Source organism: Suillus subaureus (genome assembly GCF_016647635.1).
Source record: "Suillus subaureus strain MN1 chromosome Unknown BJ212scaffold_30, whole genome shotgun sequence".
Classification (NCBI taxonomy): Eukaryota; Fungi; Basidiomycota; class Agaricomycetes; order Boletales; family Suillaceae; genus Suillus; species Suillus subaureus.
This window is the reverse complement of record NW_024538586.1, coordinates 242786-263936: the sequence shown is the minus strand read 5'-3', so window position 1 is coordinate 263936 and position 21151 is coordinate 242786. Positions and strand designations below refer to the sequence as shown.

General features: G+C 49.9%; 9 protein-coding genes across 9 annotated transcripts; 6 read left to right on the top strand and 3 right to left on the bottom strand.

Moving 5' to 3' along the window:
* The first annotated feature begins 1898 nt into the window (after positions 1 to 1898).
* On the top strand, positions 1899 to 5297 carry BJ212DRAFT_1375527 (uncharacterized protein). Its single transcript, XM_041336451.1, has 5 exons — positions 1899 to 2776; positions 2829 to 2885; positions 2936 to 3002; positions 3054 to 3827; positions 3878 to 5297. Exons 1-5 carry the CDS (start codon positions 2022 to 2024, stop codon positions 4952 to 4954), a joined length of 2730 nt encoding a protein of 909 aa, XP_041189861.1. The 5' UTR covers positions 1899 to 2021; the 3' UTR covers positions 4955 to 5297.
* Positions 5298 to 6095, top strand: BJ212DRAFT_1375525 (uncharacterized protein; the record flags this gene model as incomplete). Its single annotated transcript, XM_041336450.1, has 2 exons — positions 5298 to 5492; positions 5553 to 6095. Coding segments are annotated over exons 1-2 (211 nt in total), but the record flags the coding sequence as incomplete, so codon positions are not given.
* Positions 5298 to 6964, top strand: BJ212DRAFT_1375518 (SH3 domain-containing protein). The gene is made up of 5 exons (XM_041336449.1): positions 5298 to 5688; positions 5767 to 5964; positions 6013 to 6261; positions 6325 to 6392; positions 6444 to 6964. Exons 1-5 carry the CDS (start codon positions 5644 to 5646, stop codon positions 6511 to 6513), a joined length of 630 nt encoding a protein of 209 aa, XP_041189859.1. The 5' UTR covers positions 5298 to 5643; the 3' UTR covers positions 6514 to 6964.
* A 934-nt stretch (positions 6965 to 7898) lies between these two features.
* BJ212DRAFT_1278313 (uncharacterized protein) lies at positions 7899 to 8542 on the bottom strand (the record flags this gene model as incomplete). Its single annotated transcript, XM_041331425.1, has 2 exons — positions 7899 to 8116; positions 8167 to 8542. Coding segments are annotated over 2 exons (594 nt in total), but the record flags the coding sequence as incomplete, so codon positions are not given.
* A 580-nt stretch (positions 8543 to 9122) lies between these two features.
* BJ212DRAFT_1448495 (UAA transporter) lies at positions 9123 to 10360 on the top strand (the record flags this gene model as incomplete). The annotated part of the gene is made up of 3 exons (XM_041338552.1): positions 9123 to 9181; positions 9237 to 9619; positions 9711 to 10360. The coding sequence occupies 3 exons, from the start codon at positions 9123 to 9125 to the stop codon at positions 10358 to 10360; spliced, it is 1092 nt and encodes a 363-aa protein (XP_041189857.1).
* A 208-nt stretch (positions 10361 to 10568) lies between these two features.
* BJ212DRAFT_1375510 (uncharacterized protein) lies at positions 10569 to 13241 on the bottom strand. The gene is made up of 6 exons (XM_041336448.1): positions 12190 to 13241; positions 11851 to 12135; positions 11685 to 11821; positions 11440 to 11632; positions 10949 to 11380; positions 10569 to 10919 (listed from the first exon to the last, which is right to left on the bottom strand). Exons 1-6 carry the CDS (start codon positions 13081 to 13083, stop codon positions 10854 to 10856), a joined length of 2007 nt encoding a protein of 668 aa, XP_041189856.1. The 5' UTR covers positions 13084 to 13241; the 3' UTR covers positions 10569 to 10853.
* Positions 13242 to 13287: 46 nt separating this feature from the next.
* On the top strand, positions 13288 to 14702 carry BJ212DRAFT_1375507 (Pre-mRNA-splicing factor Cwf15/Cwc15). The gene is made up of 5 exons (XM_041336447.1): positions 13288 to 13466; positions 13524 to 13811; positions 13868 to 14115; positions 14169 to 14253; positions 14306 to 14702. Exons 1-5 carry the CDS (start codon positions 13354 to 13356, stop codon positions 14331 to 14333), a joined length of 762 nt encoding a protein of 253 aa, XP_041189855.1. The 5' UTR covers positions 13288 to 13353; the 3' UTR covers positions 14334 to 14702.
* BJ212DRAFT_1448493 (cap binding protein 80-PB) lies at positions 14701 to 17988 on the bottom strand (the record flags this gene model as incomplete). Its single annotated transcript, XM_041338551.1, has 13 exons — positions 14701 to 14832; positions 14887 to 15146; positions 15199 to 15825; positions 15874 to 16058; positions 16113 to 16354; positions 16411 to 16626; positions 16679 to 16933; positions 16981 to 17136; positions 17188 to 17343; positions 17399 to 17585; positions 17634 to 17725; positions 17785 to 17873; positions 17922 to 17988. 13 exons carry the CDS (start codon positions 17986 to 17988, stop codon positions 14701 to 14703), a joined length of 2664 nt encoding a protein of 887 aa, XP_041189854.1.
* BJ212DRAFT_1448492 (uncharacterized protein) lies at positions 17913 to 21134 on the top strand (the record flags this gene model as incomplete). The annotated part of the gene is made up of 2 exons (XM_041338550.1): positions 17913 to 18041; positions 18573 to 21134. 2 exons carry the CDS (start codon positions 17913 to 17915, stop codon positions 21132 to 21134), a joined length of 2691 nt encoding a protein of 896 aa, XP_041189853.1.
* Positions 21135 to 21151: the final 17 nt, after the last annotated feature.

The window sequence follows — 21151 nt, the reverse complement described above, 5'->3', positions numbered from 1 at the left end:
CGCGATTTTCGACCAAAGTGGACAGAACACATATTTGGACTCGTACGTTGCAACCCAGAGCAGTGATTCGTGCGGCATACTCACATTATTGTGTCTTGAGGACTCGGTGTAGGCTGTGGGCGTTGGCGTATAGTGCACCGAAGCCGTTGTCCAATCGGCGCCACAAATATCGGCAAATGCCGGGAGGGTCGATTGCTTGTTAAGGAAAACACTCAAGTTGATAGATCTTCTAGATCCGAGTAATTTTCGAGGCTTACCTCGCGAAACCTTTGTGCAAATCAATTGGATTATTGGGTCATCAATATTTCATAGTAAACTAGTAGCAATAGTGGCAGACGGGTTGGGTAGTAGGTATTAAGTTTCGCATGGCCGTCAACGACTCGTCGTTGAACACACAGGCAGGTTGGAATGTCGATGAGCTCGTCATTAACAGAGGCGCAGAGCAAGCTATAGACTTAGTATAACCGTCCATTAAATAAACATCTCAAACCATGGTATACATCAATAAGCTCCAAGATCCCTGAGAACCAAAAACTGATCGAAATAAAAAATGTTCAAAAAGTGAACAAGCAAGACCGTCGCTCTATACCCGTGGGCCGTCAGGAAAGAAAAACAAATACAGCTCTCACCCACACATCAACCATAAAACTAGCCCAAATACAATCCAAAGCCAAGTCCACAGCCGACCTGTACGCATGTATAGTACCTCTTCCACACGCCTTCAAAAAATCAGACCAACGGCTATAAGGAACCAAAGCACAGCAGGATGACCACGCCGGTCAACGGCGACGTTGAGCGTTACGGAGCATCAAACAAGGGTGGGCTTGCCTGAATAGCAAGACAGGACTTGATAGTGCATACATGATACCCCAATTCAATCGCAAAGTATGTCGTCCAGCCAGTGATGGCTCAGGAGCGTGATGATGGCAGACCAGGTATAGCGACTGAGGAGATATTGTGCCCCCTTCAATTGATTTTGGTCCGAAGTGATATAGTGACTGCAAGCGCGTTGAACAGTAGCTTCACAAGAGTGCTGAACGGGAACTCGACAGCTCATTCTGTTCCATACATATAACTGCTCTTTAGAATAGATAGGCCTTCTACTCAATCCCTGAAGAAACCGAATAAGGTCCAAATGATCAGAGGACACCAGAACCCGGTTTCAAAGTTGCCTGGATTGAGACGTGAGGTGGACACCGCTCCAAGATTATGTGCTGTGGGTGCCGCCCCTCAATCCATCATACCTCACTATTCCAGCTGTTTTGACCATGTCAGAATTCACTGGAGATGAGATCATCAAAGGACTGTTTATCAATACACTTACACCTTACATGAAAGAAGCAACGTAAATCTGCTTAAAGGTCCACTCTGCACAGGGAATTCCACTCCCGATGTATGAAAGCTAAAACCCCAGAACTTCGAGAAGCGCGTATTTAAGTTGTGGGAAATCATTCTATGTGGGATGATCAGCGCCTGAGCGAGAGATCCAAAAAAGGCAGATGCGCTACAGGTACATATACTAGGACGGTGAAAGATACTTATCAAGGCGATTGACAGGTAGCTGACGTACGGAAGGAACCTGGGGGTGAAGTGTAAGTGAGTTGGAGGTGATTAGAGACGTGTCAGGATGCGCAAACTTTACATAAAATGAAAATAACGTGAAAAACGCATACCCGTGAACTTTGCCAACAATGTCTTCGGTCGAGCCATTCAAGGCCCTTGATATCATCGACATGATTATTGTCGCCCTTTGTGAGCATCAGTCAATGTTCCCCTGGTGGAAGTTTGAGCTTTGCGAGTCTGGGGCAGTGTGTGTGGTAAGGTTCGCGTTGGGAGTAGAATGTCGCCACTGTATATAAAGGGATGCAAAGGTCAGGGGGTAGGTGGCTGTGTGACTATTCGGAGTGTGAAAGTGAAACTCAGCTAAGCGTGCGTTTTCACACGAGTGTAGTCCACTTTGTTAGTTCGGTCGCAATTCTCCGGTTAACGACCAAACTTCCGTCGACTTTCCGTCTACTATAATGATCCATCTCGATCGTAACCGCAACGAAATCGATTCAGAACAAAATTCAAATCTTATCTTGCAAGGGGACCATTCAGCTACCTTCAATTGGGTCACAGACATTTCTCATAACGACGAGCATCACAATTATTTCCAAAACTCTTTGTCTGACTTGAATAATAACCATCCCGAGGGTCAGACAATCCATCCTATCCAACTTCAAACTGACGACAAGAGTTCGTCACTTTCACCTCCTCCAGAATACACTTCTTCTCCTCAAATTAAACGCAAGTCTCCTCCACAAGAACCAGTACAAGAACCAGAACAGGAAGACGATGGAGATGGTTCTTATTCAAGACAGTTAACACCACTCACCGACCTATCAGCAGTACCAGATGGTGACGATAGTTTGGATTTTGAAAAGAAGGATGACAGTACAGGAGAAGTGGAACAAGAGCAGAATGGTGACCTAAACAGCGCACAAGACAACCAAGATAATCGTTGGTCAGAAAAACGCACAATAAATGGCACTTCATCCCCAGTCCGCTCAATACCCAACTCTCCAACAAGACATCCAATCCCATTACCCGTACCAGGTCCTTCTCACAGACTTGGCCCATCAGCTGGCCCTTCTCATTCAAGACGTCCATCAAGGGAAATCGTATCAATCAGCCAACTCCCTTCACCAAACTTACCTCCAGCAAAATTATCTGATCCCTCTGCTAAAGATCCAAAAGTCGATAGGATTCTCGAGATCAACTCAGAGTTGTTCAAGTCCGTTCACACTCACTTTCTTCTTCCTCAATCTCACTTTCTTACGTTTTAGAGTCTGTATGGAGTTTCAGACACGTGGCGTGCCACAAACTGACGCTCGCTTCTCTCAGTAAGTACTACTTCACTTTTAAAAACAACCCTCATCATTTAACCTTTCAGTTTTTCTAATCGCCTACAAGTAAACTTGGCTTGGCTAACAGTAGCTGCAGATCCTCATCGATGTAACGTATGTATCCCTTGTCTCCTCAATACAACCCCTTACTCACCCTTTTAATAGGATCCCAGACTCGTATTGCCTGCAATGGATGCTCCTTCTCCCGTCGAATTCATATCAATGGATCGAATACATCACCTCTATGCCGATTTACCCACCATATTCGCAAAGGAACTCGCACGACGCCAGCCCGCTTCCGGCGCTCAATATTCTCCTACCTCTTCTGCACTCCTAAATGGCCCACTAAAGCGCAGCAGACCAGATGACATGGCAGACCTCATGAACAAAAGACGCGACATCGGTGAGACCAAACAACACTCCATGCAACCACCCACAATTCCATCCATATCCATATCTGGTGCTGGCCAGCGCACCAGCCCCACATCCACCTTCCCACCTCCCATTCACCCAAACATGTCTCTCGCCAGCGCCCCCGCCATACCGCAGAGTCCCCGTACCTCCAGTCCCATGCCCCCACCATCGTCTACCCCCTCACTACCCTTCGGCGCCACTGAAGCATCGATAGCAGCCACGACACGCGCTCGCGCACGGGAAATGCAGATCCATCAGGCACGCGAGCAACTCCGAGCAGCCCAGATGCAACAACAAATGCAATCCGCGCGCCAGATCTCCCCTCCTGATTCCTCCCCACGAATTCCCCAAAATTCGGGACCGGGCGCACCGCAACATCCGCATACATCATATAGCCACAACGCTGCAGCGATGCAAATTCTCCAAAATCCCAGCCACCCCCTGATGACGTATCTCGTGTCACAAATCCCCAATTTCACATCTCTGCCGTTGCCTCAACAGGTGCAGAAGCTCACGAATTTTCATGTAATACTTCACGTTGTATCTGCGAACTAGCATATTGATGTTTCGTGCAGAATATTCTACAGCAGAAGCAGCAACAGAATCCATCCAATCAGCAACAACGCCCACCTATGCCTGGCCAAATGCCTGGTCTAGGCCAGAACCCCTCCATGTCGCCCATGCCCAACGTCCCCATGCAAAGCAGTGGCCCAAGCCCCGTATCCCCCCTAGGCCAGCAATCACCCGTCTCATCCCAACCCCAACAACAAATGAGCGCTCAACCTCAGCAGACCGGCATGTACCCATTCAGCAATCAAGGCCACAACTGCACCCAGCGTAGACCCCCGTATAGCAGCCCCCAATTTCTCACAACAAATGCCGGGCAACATGAGCGCTATGAACCTCAACCAGCAACGGCAGCTCATGCTCATGCAGCAGCAAATGCGGAATTCAAGCGGGAACATGAACATGAACGCTCCGAACCTCATGAACCCGCAGCAGGCGTTTGCGATGCAGCAACAACAACAGCAGCAGCATCGTGGGATGCCCAGGGCGGTCCGTCCCAAGGGGGTTCACCCATGTCTGCCCCCGCGAACGATGCCTTCCCCGCGTTACGTTCAAATTCGACTATTCCGGGAATTGCGAGAAGTGGGCGGTCGCCTTCTGAGAGCGTGCATTCGCCTATGACGCCTCGTGCTCCGTCAAGACTTTCCTCGCAGCCTCCTATTCAACCTGAAGATTATCAACGGGCAATGACGCAGCAGCCACAGCCGGGCATGATGGGGACGCAGCAGAATGCTGGGTCGTTCCACCCACAGATGCAGTATCATCAGTGGCCGAATGGTCAACAGCAGCAGCAACAACAACATCAGCAACAGCAACAGCAACAGCAACAGCAGCAACTGTCGCTTGGAGGCCAAATGAACGGATTTGGGATGAACCCCCAGGGAGGAGCAGTAGCAGCAAACGGCCCCTACGGCGGCTCCATCTCGCCATCTGCAGGGCCCAACTGGCAACAGCAAAGCATGAACGGATACTACCCCCAAAGCAACCAACGACCCCCAAACATCCCCATGCAACAAAACATCAGTCCTATAGGAGGAGACACGAGCACAGGAGAATACGACATATTTAATTGGAATGGTCCATGATGCGTTCTGTTCTTTCTGGGTCAAGACGCTGATTATCACTTCGGTATTACCTTATTATCTGTTGTCGCAGCTCCCTCAGAGGCTGTTTTCGAGTGCTTTACTTTTTACTTTTTAACCATCACGTGTCATACTGTACGTTTTTTTTCGGTTTTATAGCTTTTTTTCTTTCTCTGTTTTTTTTTACTACCTCCCTGCTCTGCTGTCTGTATTTTGTAGAAAAACTTTTTTTTCTATGAATTCCGATCTGATGAAGGTCCGGGGCAGGACTGTCATTTTGTTGTTGGACGGTGTTATTAGTCTTAACTTATAGGGGAAATGATATCCGAGTCGAGTGCCTGACACAGGTCCAAGTATAAGTCTACATACCCAACACAAGTCACTTGACTGCCATCTGCCAAAATACCGCCACCTTTCCTCACGCGATGGTATTTACCAGACTCTCCTCACAAGAAAAAGACGCCTTCTTTGAGCTTCTAGACGAGTCCGCGCCATCTCTCTCTCAGTCAGTCCCTCATATATGCGCTGACCATGCTCGCAGGTACTTCCAATCCCGCCCTGAGATACTCGCCAACGTTAACACAAGCAATGGCACGAGCAGCGCCCAAGATCCATCCGCAGCCGCTGCATCAGCCGTTCACCGCGCTCTCGCCCAAAACCCCGAAGTCACTTCCAAGATCGTCTCCGCCGGTATGACGCATGGACTCGCAAAGTCCAATAACCCATATGCATCCACGGTACGTCTCTTCACTGCCCCCACACACAATATCAAGTATACCAACCTGAACTCGAACGATCCCAAATCCATCGACTAGTTAGCCAGTAATCCACAAGTGAACAATTCCGTAGGAAGAGTAGCAGCAGCTTCGCTTGCGTTTACCGGTGGTGGCCCAAACTCATTCTCATCTTCAAACGCTTCAAAATCCCTAGTTCCTTCCCTCCCTTCACGCAGCTCCAGCACAGTCAGCGCATCCTCACCAGGGTCCGAGATCGATAAACTCGTCACGAAAAAGGTCTGTTTCTTCTCCTTCTCAAGTCCACCATTGACGCCCACTTCTCAGTCGAGCGTCTTGGGCGCATTTAGGAAAGCACCCGTAGCAAACGTAGTAGCTATACCCTCTGCATTCCAACCGCCCAAGGCATCCTCATTCGGCCCACCTCCAACTCGGCGCACGACATCAGAAACGAGCACTCCTGAGCCTGTTGCTGCTAGATCCCCACCACCCATCCTCCCACGGCGTGCAGTCGAACCGGAACCTGAGGAACCACAAGGGGAGTGGGCAGAGGTGTTGTATGATTATAGTAGTGAGGTATGATGTATTCATTTGCCTTGTTATCGATGCGTCCACTCGAACTGAGCTATCTTCCTGTAGGATCCTGGCGATTTGGAAGTTCAAGCTGGCTCTCGTGTATTTGTCACTGCAAAGTCTTCTGATGACTGGTGAGTCCTTGGATCTTGAATGTTGCGCACGTCACTGACTTTTTTATTCAGGTGGACGGGTCAGATAGAGGGTCAAGGAAAGGAGGGATTGTTCCCTGCCTCATACGTGAAATTGTTGTAATCTTTATCTGACGTCGATGTAGAATACCACTATCGTTTCAAATGTAATGCGGCAAGTGAGTGCAGTAGACTTATATCGGTCCTGGCAAATTTGTACAACACGCCATCACAAGTGTCCTAAATACTACAATCAGGCAGCCTACTCGCAATGTTATCCAGTCATCGTGAAATCATAGTATGTATGTATGTATACATCCACTGAACTACAAGTAATCGACGAGCGGTATGGTTATCTCACGGATACAGAACGAGAGTAGGAATAGAGCTACAGTGGTGTCCGACGCCCATGTCACCGAGATGAAGGATGCGTCCAGGAATGGGATGAAAAACAAGTCCGAGGGGTGGGTAACGTGATGTCCAGAGTACGATAGGTGATAGTGATGTGCCAGGAAACAACGTGAAGATTGATACAGAAATGAGGAGGTTAGATGACGTATGAAAGCACGTCCGTCACCAGCCGGTCGAGATTTAAACGTCAAGTAGATTCTGATTGGCCGTCGCTCGGAAGATCGCAGACCTCGAGTGTACCAGTCTATGGAACGCGCTAGCCCCGTGACCAGGGGGATGGCGTTCTGCAGGCTCGACAATGCTCACCACAGGAAGACCCACAGACCCCTTGCCAGAGAGGTCACTTGTCGCCTTCTCTTTCTCCTGACCCTTGATCGCCGCGCTCCACATGCGGCTAAGGAATCCATTGGAAGACATGCTAGCGCTTGCTTTCATACGGGAAGCAGAAGCACCGGATCCGCCAGCGGAATCAGCGTCGGATTGATTTCGATTGTCGCTCGACATGCCGTATACGTAGGAGCTCGCTCGCTTACCGGGAACGGAAGCACGGTTGACGACTCTGATCGTGCATATCTCCAAAGGCGCGGGCGAGTTGTGAGGAGAAGGAGAGTCGCCTGCTCGGACGGTCGCTATAGATCGGACTGAGCCTGCTTCGGATACCTTTCGTCCTTCTCTGTGCGCCTGAGGCGGGATACCACCCAAGACAAACGGTTTCCTCACGACGTCTGGCTTCTCCTCTTGCTCATCGTCGGAAACGCTACTAACCGAATCAGACGAAGACCCAGAGTCCTCTATTAACGACTCCATCTCGGAATCAGTTGCACTCGAGCTATCGCAGCTATGCACACTCGATATCGGTGATACGATGCAAGAAGAACGGCTCTGGTTACCTCCAAGACGGCTACTCGAGAGACGCCTTGCAATCCCGCGGACTGTGGACACAATAGAGGACCCAATAGGAGGTGGAGGAGGAACTTCACTAGGTGGAGTTGGTAGCTGTGCCTGGGCGCGAGCTTTTCCTGCTTTGGAAACTCGCTCAACCGCTGCCGCACGGGTTTCCTGCTGCTGGGGAGTGAGCGGGCAGATAATACGCGTGGGCATGAAAGGCGCAAAGTGGATGCATGCTTCATGTTCGTCGAAGCGGAGGTCGTAGCCCAGTATATAGAGAAGCTGTTCCTCCATGAGGTTCACCTCTGGGAGGTCAAAGTGTTCAGCGTATGTCGCCCAATGTGTGTTTTTGGGAGATGAGTCATTGAGGTACTTGGCTGCTACGATCAGCGTCGCCAGGAAGACGCGGTGTCGGGTGCATGGCCGGCCTAGAGGAAATGTGATCAGAAATTGGACGGAAGATATTCATGCTACATACCCTTGGTCATGGCGGGCACCTTGACACGCACGCGGTGCAAGTAAATGAGGGTGGTGAGTAGCGTGGGCACCTGAACGTTCGACCTGTTCACCAAGCGAATGATAAAGCTCACAAGACTCGGCAGTTTCGGCGCCACTGGGGCGGGAGGGGCGATGTCCTGTGTCTCGGAGAAGGGGGCCTTGATTGGCGTCGTAGGGGGTGTTGGGAGGGCGCTGGGAACAGGGAGTTGCTCGTTGATCATGATGGCTCGCGACGCCTGATGAGCGATGTAAGAGATCATCTCCATTGAGACAGGCCTACGCATAAGTTCTACAAGGTATGGATTATGAAGGGACCTTGGCAGGAGGGACGCTGGGTGACGGCGGTCTAAGGACATTTCTGAAGGGAGTGGACGTAATAGAGATTGTTGTGTTGTGCCCAGCGGCGGGCAAATGAAGCAAAGAAAAGAAAAGACAAGGAGTAAAATTCCCGCGGGGCGAGCTTATGAGGTGTGGAATCTGGCGTGAATACCTGTGACAAACAAACAGCGCGACACGCGCCGAGATCACGAGACTAAAATCAATGTGGTAATACCGCCGGAACCAGCGACGAAGACGTTAGCGCGGGCAGTGAGTGGAGCAGAGCACGAAGCAGAGGAAGATCATATTCAAGACCCTGACCTTTATAAACTTGATGATAATTATGAACGAGACCGCCAGACTGAGCAGTTGCAAAATTGAGCAGTCTTGCCAGTTTTGAATTTTTATCGTTATGGTGCGATTGTCAACCTCAACATGCTAATAAAAAAATGTTAGACGTGGTCTTACACTGTGAGTCTGACAGTCAAGACATCCTTTGCCAGAGACTCAGCTGAATATTCGACTGTACTGAGAGTGGACGGTCCTTGAGAGTTGCGGATCAAAAAGTGACATCCGCAGACCGCGTGCACTGCTAGCACCGCGTTTCCTGCTTTCCTCATGCTGTCATTGTCAGACTGGATCACCACTCTTTCATTGGTATTCGGAGGCTGCTGCAGGCGAGTGAACTTGAACTAGATCTCATTCTGACACTGATTCGGGAACGTGGCTCAGTAATGCCATCACCCTAGAGCACATCACATCTCGATACCCGAACGCAGGCGTCCTGATCACCTTTTTCCAGTTCCTCATTGTTTCATTATATGGACTACCCAAACAATTTACATTCAACGACCCTCCAGAATCTAAACGTGCAGCAAATGGACCAAATGGCACTGCGTCTGCTCCTACAACACCGCGCAAAAGATGGATTCCTCGGCTGAAGAACCGAAAGGTACCTCTGCTACCTTATTTCGTCCAGGTCGCATTGTTCTTTGTACTGTCGACTCTAAACAATGCTGCTTTTGCATACCACATCCCTATGACCGTGCACATCGTGTTTCGCAGCGGTGGTATGATCATAAACATGATACTGGGATGGATCTTCACGAAGAACGGTTGGTGTTCCGTTACAGCATTTCCAACGTGTTGCTCATTCCAGAGAAAGATATACCGTACGACAAGTGGCTTCTGTCCTCGTCGTCACAGCTGGCATCATAATAACCACGCTCTCTGCTTCAAAACCCAAATCTCGTGCTGCCGAAGTAGGCACACCTGACGTCTCACTCTACGCAATGGGAATCTCTATCCTTGGCCTTGCCCTCGTCCTCTCAGGTTTCCTGGGACTCATCCAAGACTGGGTCTTTGCACGATACGTCACACCCGCTCAAGCTGAAGCTGCTTCCGACCCCGCAGAACAATCTTCATGGCAGGAACATATGTTCTACCTCCACTCTCTCGCTCTCCCTTTGTTCTACTTCTCCAAAGATAACATATCCATGGAGCTCACACGCATGAGTTCTAGTCCGCCTGTTTTCCTTTCCCTACCGCAGTCAGGGCCTCTTGCACCATACGAGGCAGGCCTCATCGTGCCCTCTATATTTGTCTACCTCCTCTTGAACACGTGCACGCAGCTCGTGTGTGTCGTAGGAGTCAACAGGCTCACTGGGCGTGTATCTTCACTGACCGTGACCCTCATTCTTACTGTGCGCAAGGCCATCTCGTTATTGCTGAGCGTCGCATTCTATGGAGGACAGGGAAACACGGAGATGTGGGCCGGCGCGGGATTGGTATTTATTGGGACTATCGGGTATTCGACTGGAAGCAAGTCGAAAGACCCGAAGGAGAAGAAAGATTAGCGGGGGCATCGTATCACTAGATGAGCTTTAACGAGGATCTTCTTATATATAGGCTATACCAATATTCAAGTTAACTATACCATGTAGTCATTCAATTGTTCTTCGTTATGATCAGGCGATAGTGCTGTCTAATAACTCCGCATGATACTTGTCATCTGAATGGCCGGTTATGTGAGATTCAGACTACAGTCATGTACATGAATGATGAGACCCGACTCCATTCCTATGCAATTATGCATGAAATCTACTATCGAGCAGTGTTCAACAGAAGTAGCTCCTACAACGGAACAGTGTCTAATAAAGTTCGACAAACATTGTATATCGTATGTATTCTAAATCAGAATGCTTCTCCCTAGCCAACAGCTCCTCGAACGCACCTATCATCTCCAAATCGCCAATGCTCGATATATATCTGTAATGGCAACATGTACCATAACTATTAATCAATTATAAAGTGATGGGGTAGCTAGAGACTATTATCCACATTCAAATATCATTGCTCCGACGTCACGCTTGCATCATCTCCCTCTTCTCTTTCGACTTCGGTCCATAGCTGCTCCTCGATTTCTTACTAGTTTCCATATCAACCTGATCCAACATCTCGTCCTCTATCAACTCATCTTCTAGAGCCTCCTCATCTGTCTCATTCGAGAGTAACGATCCCTCCATCGCATAGCGTAAATCCTCATCGATCAGGGTTTTCGATGGAAGCTGTCCATCGTAACCCGGGAAGAAAGTGTCCATAATACCGACATTAAATGAGGCGGGAGCGAGAAATGTAGGCGTGTATATTGCACGATGAGGCGAGAGTGCAATGTCGTAACTTTCGGCGTCAGGAGAATGTCCGGCAGTGCGCGCTCGCTCATCCTCCACATCTCCGGGGGTGCTAGATTTTGGCTTGCGCTTCCGTTTGTCCGGAGATAAATCGTACTGATCAAGGAGTTTTGAAAAGTGCTCTTGCTGACTCAAAGTCCTCACACCGATTGTCTTTAAGGCATGCTCGACAGCCTGTTGATTTATCTGGCAGATACGAGGACAGAGGTAAGTTGGCTGGGATGCAGGAATGGAACATTATTTACCTGGTGCAGCGCGCCCTTCCAAACTTTTTTCTGGCCCTTGAGTTCATTAGCCTGTTCCTTCCACACGGTTGCACGATGCATGACATCCGTCGTAAACGCAACCACAGATGCTTGAAGGTACCGTATTAACTCTGGGGAGATGAAGTTGGTGCCAACATCATCCTCTGGGTATTGCTCGAGCGATTTGTATATCCTGTACCACAACGAATGAGAAAACGACAATGAGATTCGCGATCAAGACATACCCCATGAGCTTTCCCAAGCGCCCGAGATGAAAGAGATCCATACCATATTCATTGAGGTAGAATGCATTGATCCTAGCATCTTCAAAATCGGACCTGATTTTCTGGTATCGCTTTTTCCCACCCACGTTAATATGCCTCTTGGTGGTCACCTTTCTCGCATCCCAACGTCATCGTCATCGGATTGGGAATCAGGATAAGTAAGCTCTGGAGTCATTGCATCCCTATTCCCAATTTCTTTCCCGGAGGGAGACACTTCCTCTTTCTTGGTCTCTTCCACCACTTGAGCTGCCTTTTCTTTTCCCTTCCTCCCAGGCTTCATTCTTGCGACGGTCACTGGTACCACATCTTCGCCTCGGAGCTGCGCACGCTTTCGCCGCATGTAAAGTCGCTTTGTATGGCGTCGGCGAGACGTGGGGGAGAGTACTCCCGTGTCCATTCCGGTGTCCAAGTCCTGCGAGATCACATCAGCACTCCCTTCATGGTTTAGACTCTTCCCCTTCCGTGCCTCTTCATCCTCGCGCAGCATTATATCCAAGACTTGCAAATGCACGTCGTCGAGCTTCTTAAACAGATCGTCTCGTTCCCAAGCAGCGATCTTACGCGCGTGCCATTTTTCGAAGCGAGCCTTTCCCTTGACGACCTCAACGCTCATCAAGTCGCTCTCGAAATCATCCATCTCCGAATCCTCACATACCATGGGTTCATCTGTGCCAACTTCGACCGTGACTCGCCTCCGTTTTCCTCTCGGGATCATGTCCGCCTTTGCGTCCCTTACCCTCTTTCTCCTTAGCGCCTCCAGTTGCTGAAGTTCACCGTGATCCTCTTCGATGGTCAGAGCGGCAGCCATGGCCTCTTCTGCGACTATCCACTCATCCGACACTTCGATCGCAGCAGGGGCAGTCGACATGATGTCACCGGTCCCGGTGGCACAAGAACGCGCACACGAATCCAGAGTAATGAGGAACTCTACAATTTCGATCTCGCCTTTGGTCTTTACAGCCTCTGCGATCAAGTCTGGCCGCCAGCGAGAGTGGACCGACAACGCGTGAAAGAATGCGTCTACCTCTGATTGGGACCAAGAAGAGAGTGAGGAACTCCAGATCGTTGGTTTTGATTTGCGTAGTGGTATTTCAGAGCTCTCTTCGACTTGTTCAGGAGAAGAAGGAACGTCATCTTGCTTAGTACTATGTGGAGGGGGCGTAGACTGGGTTGAGGGATCGGGATCGGGGGTGTCATATAAGGGGATAGACCCAGCGAGGTGGGCTTTGGTGTCTCGCAAGTGTGCGCGAAATGATGGAAGGTAACCTATATAGATGTCAGGCGCGTCTGCGAGGCCATGCATGGCTAATCCATTGACATCCTGATGGACCTCTTCATCCTCTGCGTCTGAAACAGGCATTGAAAAACCAGACGACAGAGCAGACAGATCTGTTTATGTTGGTGGTGTCAATAAACCGAAACTGCTTGGAGGTTGCGCACGAGCATTCTACATAAGTAGAGATAGAAATACAAATTAGAACGATGATAGAGCAGTCGGCAGAAACTCGGCGAGTGAGATCACGGTTGTCGGAACTAAAGGCTGAGTTTAGAATTCGTGCCGACCCGCCGATACTGAATTGCATACAGCTAAGTTGAAGCTACTTAGCATACTCCGTCGACTTTCGCTACAATGTCTACAGCACATAGACCGACATGGGATCCTGCCCAAGCTCGCGATGTTAAAGGCGGCTCTCGCCAGTTCTCTGTCCGAGATATGGCTGCACACACAAAGCTCAAATTCCGGTAAGTACTAGTATCCATGTTTACCGTCTTCAAGTTGTGGAGCTTACGATATGATAGGCAAGCTGGACAAACGTCCGTTGGGGATGTCGCACGGAGAGACTTACGCACGGAGCTACTAGCAGCGGAGGAAGAAGCACGGAACAAGAAGCGAAAAGCTGAGGGGAAGCCACCACTACCACTCACAAATGGAAACGCGACGGAGGCAGCGGGGGATGAGGCTAATAAGAGGAGGAAACTATTGGAGGAAGCTTTGGAGCTGGACAAGGACGACGACGATGATGAGGAGAAGGAGGAAGGTGCCGAGTCCAGAGGGCAGGAGAACGGGGAAGAGCAGGACGAGGAAAGGTGAGCATCCCTCCTTGGACTTCATTGGTGCTACTCCTTGACAAAGAAAATTACAGCGAAGAAGAGTCGGATGAGGAAGATGAGACCGCCGAGCTGATGCGTGAGTTGGAGAAGATTAAGAAAGAGCGGGCAGAAGAGAAAGCCCGGCAAGAGCGTGAACAGAACGCGAGTGCTGCGGTGGCACGAGAAGCCGAGATAGCTACCTCGAATCCTCTTCTTAATCTTGCTGCAGCATTAGGCCAGTCACCTGGCATAAATACAACTGTACCTGGGACATTTTCCGTGAAACGGAGATGGGATGATGGTGAGCCCCTGGTTCCTTTACCATTTGTCTTTTACTAACATTGTTCGTTTCAGACTTGATATTTAAGAACCAAGCGGCGAATCAGAAAGACAAATCTGGCCAGTTCGTCAATGACCTGCTACGAACAGAATTCCACAAGTGCGTCCAATATATCTTATTGCTGCGCCGCCTCTGACCGTCTCGAACGCAGAAAATTCATGGCGAAGTTCATCAAGTAAAAGGATTTAGCTATGTAAATTATGACTGCTTTATTGCTAGGCCCTCCATCCTTCGACTCCCGTTCTGACTCCAACTCAAAGCGCTCGAGACATGCATAAAATCATACAACGTTGCTGTCACGTGTGACGAGATGTCAAAGCCATTTCTTGAGGTGCTGCCTCTGTGCACTGTTCAATTCTATCGCAGGATATTGCCATCGTGCCCTACTACGCAAGTTTTACGCACCGTGCTAGTCCACGGGGAGTTGGGGACTGACGCGACCTAGTGCGGCTACGATGAAGAAATCAGACCTTTCTTACGATAGCAACAACGACCTTGTATACATGTGTGCACGTATGTACAACAACACCAAAGGACCGAAATCCATTATGATTCTTGACCAGTCGCCATACCCCAAGTTTTCTTCATCAGCTTAGCAGCAGAACTCGTCGAACCTTCAATCTTGGCAAACCCGACTGTGCCCAACGTCTCTTGATAGTTTCGCAAGTAGGGAGAGTACTGTGTCAAATATCATTGTCAGTCTATGAACATCAGTCTTTCAGAAATACTTGCCGTTCTGCAAAAGTGTCGGTACCAACCCCACGTCTCCCATGTGTTCCATTCGTCTGCGGTCCATGCAACTCGTGTTTGCCAAGCTTGCTCTGTGATCACTGTCTCAGCATGAGGATTTTGGCGCCCTGCAGATGGGGATGGCGCCAAGCACGACACAAAGCCTTCGATTGTTCGTGCCAAAGCTCCTTTTTGCTCGCGGGTGAGGCTGGCGAATGCCTTGAGTGCCACCGTCAACTGGGGGTTCTCTGAGGCGGAGTCATCTGAGACGATCTGGTCAGCACAGAGCAAGCATGATAGCTTGCTGAAGAGCACCTTGCTTGAAAGGCTTCACATCGGCATCCATCTCGATGGATCCAACGTCTGCACCAACACTCGCCTTTACCCGCGCAACGCTATCATCGTGCTCCTTTCTCAGTGCGGCGACCTTCCTCCTCGCTACCATGACTCTCCCATTCGCCTTGTCCAACGCGCCTCTCAACAAGTCCCATTCAAATGCGCTCAGGCTCATCGGTTGCGTTCCACCGAGATGCGCATCCCCTCCAACATTCTCAAACGTCCAACCAACCACGTCTGTGGGGTCGACAATCTGGTACTGCATAAGTTTGTCAAACACAATATTCACCATCTGTCGATTCAGGCGCCAAAATGACGCGACAGCACTGAGAATATCTTGTTTAGACTCTGCATCGGTGCCGGCGAGCCCTCGGAGAAGCGGCAGGTAGCGCTCAATTGCATTGAGGAGATGTGAGAAGGACCGTGAGCCAATAGAAAGCAGGCAATGAATCGAAATCGACCGAATAGTGTTGTCTACGTGTATGTGAGTACCTGAGGACTCGAGAGTGGTCTTCAGCGACTCGATGTGCGACAACACTTCGTTGGCTTTGGAGCGTCCACGCAGAAGAGAAAGGATTGATTGGGCAGTATCATAGTGCGGATGAGCTATAGACGAACGTTAGTGACAAGGATACACGGAGTAAAGGGGCATACTTGGGTCCTCGTATTCAAAGGCCGGTCCTGGAGTCTGATCAGAAATGACGCTCGTGTCGCTTTGCATGGGCTCCGGCAAAGTCTTCAATACTCGGTCATGGTACGACAACCGTATTTCGAACTCCAGTGCTCGACGTATGAAGGTGCGTTTAGGGTGCTGCTCTGACAGCTCCAAGTCGGGCAACCTGCGAGAACATTTCAGCATTCGGCTCATGCAGGATGATTTGCAAAGCGTTGACCATTCTTTCCAAACCCATTGGAAACCGAAATTGCTCATGTGTACCGCGAACCACTCTGCAAAACGTCGGGCGTTTTCCACATCAAACCCGTCCCCAAGAGCAGTGTACAACCTGCGTATTGACTTTCCAACGGCGGGGCCGACAGTTGATGGCGAGAGCTTGCATAGTTCGGTAATCAGGGCAATGTGGTAGACTGTCTTATGCGTCGATTCCGGGAGGAGGTAAAGAGAGCCTAAGACGGTCTAATGGAGTAGGTCAGACAAGACGGATACGGAAACAGGGGCGAACTGGGCTTTACTTCTATGACAGTGCTCTCCAGCTGCCAATTCTTCCCAGATTCGAATTCAGGCTCAGGAGCGCCAGGTTTCGGCTTAAATGTACCAGGAACACACCATTTTGGATACTCGAGGAGGAGACGGGCGCATTCTTTGCGATTGACTTCGAATATGTCAATCGTATCAAGGATTTGGGATCGTACTAGGAATCCAGCGGGCGTGGCAGAGTCGGGGGTCGTCTAAAGTCATGCATGTGAACACATTATTAGTCCTGGGAAAAGGAATACACACATCGTTGTCGAACAGGTGGAAGAAATACTGTGGCCAGTCTTCTTTCTTGACCTGGGCGTCTTCGCCAGCATCTGTAGCCAGCCCATCAAGTTCAATGACTTCAGGCGGTACCAGTATTGCAGGCAACTCGAAAGGGGCGGACACTGTGGGATCTAAATCCGGGAAGTCGAGATAGGGCTGCGGAAAGCTTTCAGATGCTTCTACAAATTCAGAGGAGTCAAGAGATTTCAGCACGACCAGTCCCGTATCAAGGACCTTCACACCAGATTAGTTACACTCTGATATGCAATGAAAAAGCGAACCTCATCAGCGTGCTCCAAAGACCTGGATTCTGTAAACAAACTCATTGCGGGCTGGACAAGTAGCTTGGGTGAGTAGATAGAATCATTATAATTTTGGACGGTCTTGATTATCTCAGTAGTGTTGGAAGATGAACTCTTTGCCATTACAGCACCGCTCTGCGAAAGAGTTACTGGAATGCTCGACATATTACAAAGAAAATGGCGCACGATTATCAGACCCTCAATAGCACAGAGAGCTGCGTTTCTGCCGCGTCCGTAGGAAACACCAAACTCATCGAGGACAGCAGCGAACGACTGGAGGAGTGCAGACATGGATTCGATGGAAATGACTTGAGCCACCGTCAAGTGCGCAAAGAAGTGAATCTGTGCATCACTAATGAGGGGATAGTACACTCTGAGGTCCGGAAACAGCGCTCACACATTGTCGAACATCTCTCCATGCAAGCTTGTCTAGATACCCCTGGAAGCCCTTCCAAAAATCTTCCAGGACCTGTTTGCCAAGAGACGAGCTTGTGGAAGATTCGGCATTTTCACCTTCAGTTGGATCGTGCAAGAGGCGGAGAAGGGCTGCATAGTAGGGAATTTTGTACGGCTGTTCAGTCACACTGAGTCGTCGTTAGCAAAATTCGAGAAGGAAGAAATAATGAATTCACGCTATCCGAATGCCCTCAGATATAACTGACACCGAGAGCGGCACCTGTTCACGGATTTGTTTCGCTAGTCGCGGTAGTTCTTGGATGGGGTCCTGAAACAACCATTCATGAGCGTCAGTGAAAACAACATTTGGTACGAGATTGGACTTACCACTTCTCCCAGTTTTATAATTGTATTCTTGAGTATCTGCTCAGGGGATTCGAAGGATTCCCTTCGCCTGTCGTGCGCATCATAATCGTCTGGCACATATTGGTTCAAGTTGTTTGTTCATGCGCAACATGCCTCACCTTTGTAGCGTCGACGATTTCCGCCCCCACGATGAGGTCTGTCGTAGTGTGGTCTATCGAAGCTCATGTTTCAGCCAAAAATTAGCAACTGTTCTGCGATTCTTTGGACGTCGCCGTCTGGTAAGTTAGACGCTGACCTTCGAATTTTATTTCTTCCAAATTTCCCAAGTAGTGCAATTGTCACGTGAATCGGACGTTGCCTTTCTTGGTTATAACCTTCAAAACCTTCTACGACGAGGAACATCAAGGTGACGCTGAGTACCAACAACGTTGGCCGCAAGACTCAGCCAAATTTTTGCGAAAAGGCCACGGATTAATCTGAAATTACTTAGCCAATCGAGACCACTGCCTTTGGGCAAGCTGGTGAGTGTTGAAGCATCATGTGCATAGGATGTCTGACTTAAATATGCTGGTAGGCATGAGAGACACATGCAATGGATTTGGTCACAAGCCGCCTATAGCATTCGACCTCATACCAGCCATGCGGCCCTCCCTGTGAGAGGATTGACCTCTTGCATTCGTCCCCCGTCAAAGGTTGTTCAACCTTATCGACCATATTCACCCCTGCATAGACCATTTTCACTTTCTTGCAAATATTTTTCTCCACCGCAAGCACATCTACTTCCGCGCTCCTCCTATAATGATACCCAGGAGGCTGGTGACCCTGCGTCCCCACCTTCGCCTGCAACAGCTTCCGAAATATCCCTTGCCGCAGCCCGTGCCGTCCGAATGTCTTGCGCGAATGGTGCTATTACCGACGCGTCGTTCATAGTCAACTCTCTGCGCCGTTCCAACCTTTCTCCGCAGCCTTCTGCTGATAAGGGCGGGGGGTTACTCATACCAAAGCTTGACTACAAACCTATCGACTTTGGTCAACCCGTCTCACCAGCTCTGTCTGCCCATTGTTTATTGCACCATTTCGTACGCCAACGCATGTCGTTGAGAGCACGTCGACTTGCAGAGCAGCTCATGCAAGACGGAATTCATATCCGTGCTTCCACACTGCACGCAGTTATCCAGTGTCAAACGGAACGAGCCAACGATGGCAAATTCTTACAGGCTCGAAGACCCTCACAGCGAGACCCATTGTGTATCAAACCGAAGCAGGTCGAAGACCAAGGCACGCGTCTCGCTCTTAAGCTTCTTCTCCATGCACGACAGCATCGACAACGCTGTTATGAGAATACCTACCAGTTCATGATCAATATTTGTCTCGTTCAGGGCGAAATTATCGTCGCGTCGCTGCTGTTCGTACTGCTGGTCAAAGACTGGGAGATGAAGCGAGCAGCCACCCAAGTACGAGAACAGGAGGCAGCATGGACTCAGGCGCTTCCAACTCATCATGGACATGGATCACTACACGGCAGGCCTCCTTCAAAACGCATGCTGAAGATAATACTCTCCAAGGCGCAGAAAGAAATCATGCTTGATCCAGCAGAGGAATCTAATCGGCCACGACGTGAAGCAGCTCTTCAAGCGCTCTGTAATATTGCCAGCCTTCTTGATGCACGGTCACTTCCTTACACGGATGTATCCTCTGTAATGCGCACCCTTTATTCAGTACCCAAAGATCCAGACAAAGTATGGGTTACAGAGTTCGGCAAGGGAGCCTGGGTACAACCTTACGAGTATACCCATCGTGTTATTCTGCGACTGGCAAGCGACCTCTCAAGTTCGTCCAAAGGCGCCCGCCCAGAACAATTTGGCATCATGCCTCCGCTTAACCTTGAGTCCTACAACGCCCTCCTACACTATGCATTGCGCCATCGACAATCCATTTCTCTTGCAAAAAGACTGCTATATCACATGGAACACAAGCGCAATCCACCTCTAAGGCCAGACATCACAACATACAACGTGATTATCAGGTCCGGTTCATTGTTGAGGCGGAACGACCTGACTGAGTCCGCCCTCGAACGACTACGTGGGCTCACGGAGAACAATCGACATGCTATTATAGTACAGCCGCCACCATCATTGGTAGTCGCTCCTAATCGGCCGGATGTAAACAGAGCAGAGTCCAAGTGGGCTGTCACCTTGGAACATCAGAAGGCTGGACTACCAGCCTTGGAGAAACCACTTAAGGCCAACGCGTTCACGCTCACGAGCTACATCCAACATCTCACAGCCACAGGGAACCCCGTCGTCGTCGCCGACATCCTTTTCCATGTTCTCCCCGAGCTGTCCATCATTGATCACCCATCGTGGGGCTCTGTTACGGACGAACAACTGGCTCTTATACGGATGCAAAACCGCCAGATGCGTCTCGTGCGCGCTATCTCCCTCGGACCGTGGTTTTTCATCGCTGTCCTCAATGCTCTTAGCAAGGCTGGGAAAACAGGGCTCGCGGAGCGCGTGTGGTTGCTTGCAAAGCAAGCCGAGCGTGCAAGCTTGACGGGTGTTATTGGAACTGATGGCAACCCTATGAAGCCTTGGTGCTTGCCCATTCAAGCGTATACGATAATGCTGCAATGTTATGGCGCTGAAGCGCGACGCGGTCTTGAGCTGCGCTACACCTCCAGGCCGACAGATGACTGGGCTCCCAAGATCGGTGGTAATATTGTGCGAGGTTGGGCGAGTTATGTACTTGCTCAAAATGCGGCTGCTCGCAAACACAGATCCCGTCGCACTCTTGCGTTACTCATGGGTGCAACGCTGTATCGAATCATGTGTCATGCTGGAATGGCTGTATGGAATTGCTGGTCTGAACTGCAGAATGTGGATAAAGCTACTCTCGATCCTCCTCGCCCAGACGCACGTTTCTTCAATGCTGCCCTTGATATGTTCGGTCGGCAACCTAGGACTTTCCAGCGGTCAAGCCGTACTAACCCTGCGCACTGGCGACGCAAGGTCACCCTTGGAAACGTCCAGTTCTCTAGGTTAGGCGTGAGGCCCAGAAACTGGAATCCCTTCCTAGCGAGAATTGTGAAGGAAATGCATGCTCTTGGATTCAAAGTTCCTTCAGGCTTCAGACGCTTTTTCGTCGGGCAGTGGCCTTATGGCTTCGAGGAGTATCGACATCGGCCTGAGCTTAATGAGCAGCCATTTGCATTCCCAAAGTTGCGTAGGTCTCCTTTCCGACCGCACGCACTACGGACACTGAAGACGCGCGGTCTACCTGTTCGGCGGACGATATGGAGGGCGCTTGGTAGGAGGTATTGGTGGAAGCACAGATGGAGACGAAAGTTAGAGAGTGGAGGAAAAGTACGATAAATGTGTATAATATCTAT

Coding starts and splice junctions, on each gene's coding strand:
- BJ212DRAFT_1375518 (XM_041336449.1), top strand. CDS start 5,644: ATGACGCATGGACTCGCAAAGTCCAATAACCCATATGCATCCACG. Junction 5,965..6,012: donor ATAAACTCGTCACGAAAAAG/GTCTGTTTCTTC, acceptor CCCACTTCTCAG/TCGAGCGTCTTGGGCGCATT. Junction 6,393..6,443: donor GCAAAGTCTTCTGATGACTG/GTGAGTCCTTGG, acceptor TTTTTTATTCAG/GTGGACGGGTCAGATAGAGG.
- BJ212DRAFT_1375510 (XM_041336448.1), bottom strand. CDS start 13,083: ATGCCTGTTTCAGACGCAGAGGATGAAGAGGTCCATCAGGATGTCAAT. Junction 12,136..12,189: donor TGCTGCGCGAGGATGAAGAG/GCACGGAAGGGG, acceptor GTGATCTCGCAG/GACTTGGACACCGGAATGGA. Junction 11,633..11,684: donor CGCTTGGGAAAGCTCATGGG/GTATGTCTTGAT, acceptor GTTGTGGTACAG/GATATACAAATCGCTCGAGC.
- BJ212DRAFT_1375527 (XM_041336451.1), top strand. CDS start 2,022: ATGATCCATCTCGATCGTAACCGCAACGAAATCGATTCAGAACAAAAT. Junction 2,777..2,828: donor ATCAACTCAGAGTTGTTCAA/GTCCGTTCACAC, acceptor CTTACGTTTTAG/AGTCTGTATGGAGTTTCAGA. Junction 3,003..3,053: donor CAGATCCTCATCGATGTAAC/GTATGTATCCCT, acceptor CCCTTTTAATAG/GATCCCAGACTCGTATTGCC.
- BJ212DRAFT_1375507 (XM_041336447.1), top strand. CDS start 13,354: ATGTCTACAGCACATAGACCGACATGGGATCCTGCCCAAGCTCGCGAT. Junction 14,116..14,168: donor GAAACGGAGATGGGATGATG/GTGAGCCCCTGG, acceptor TGTTCGTTTCAG/ACTTGATATTTAAGAACCAA. Junction 14,254..14,305: donor CTACGAACAGAATTCCACAA/GTGCGTCCAATA, acceptor TCTCGAACGCAG/AAAATTCATGGCGAAGTTCA.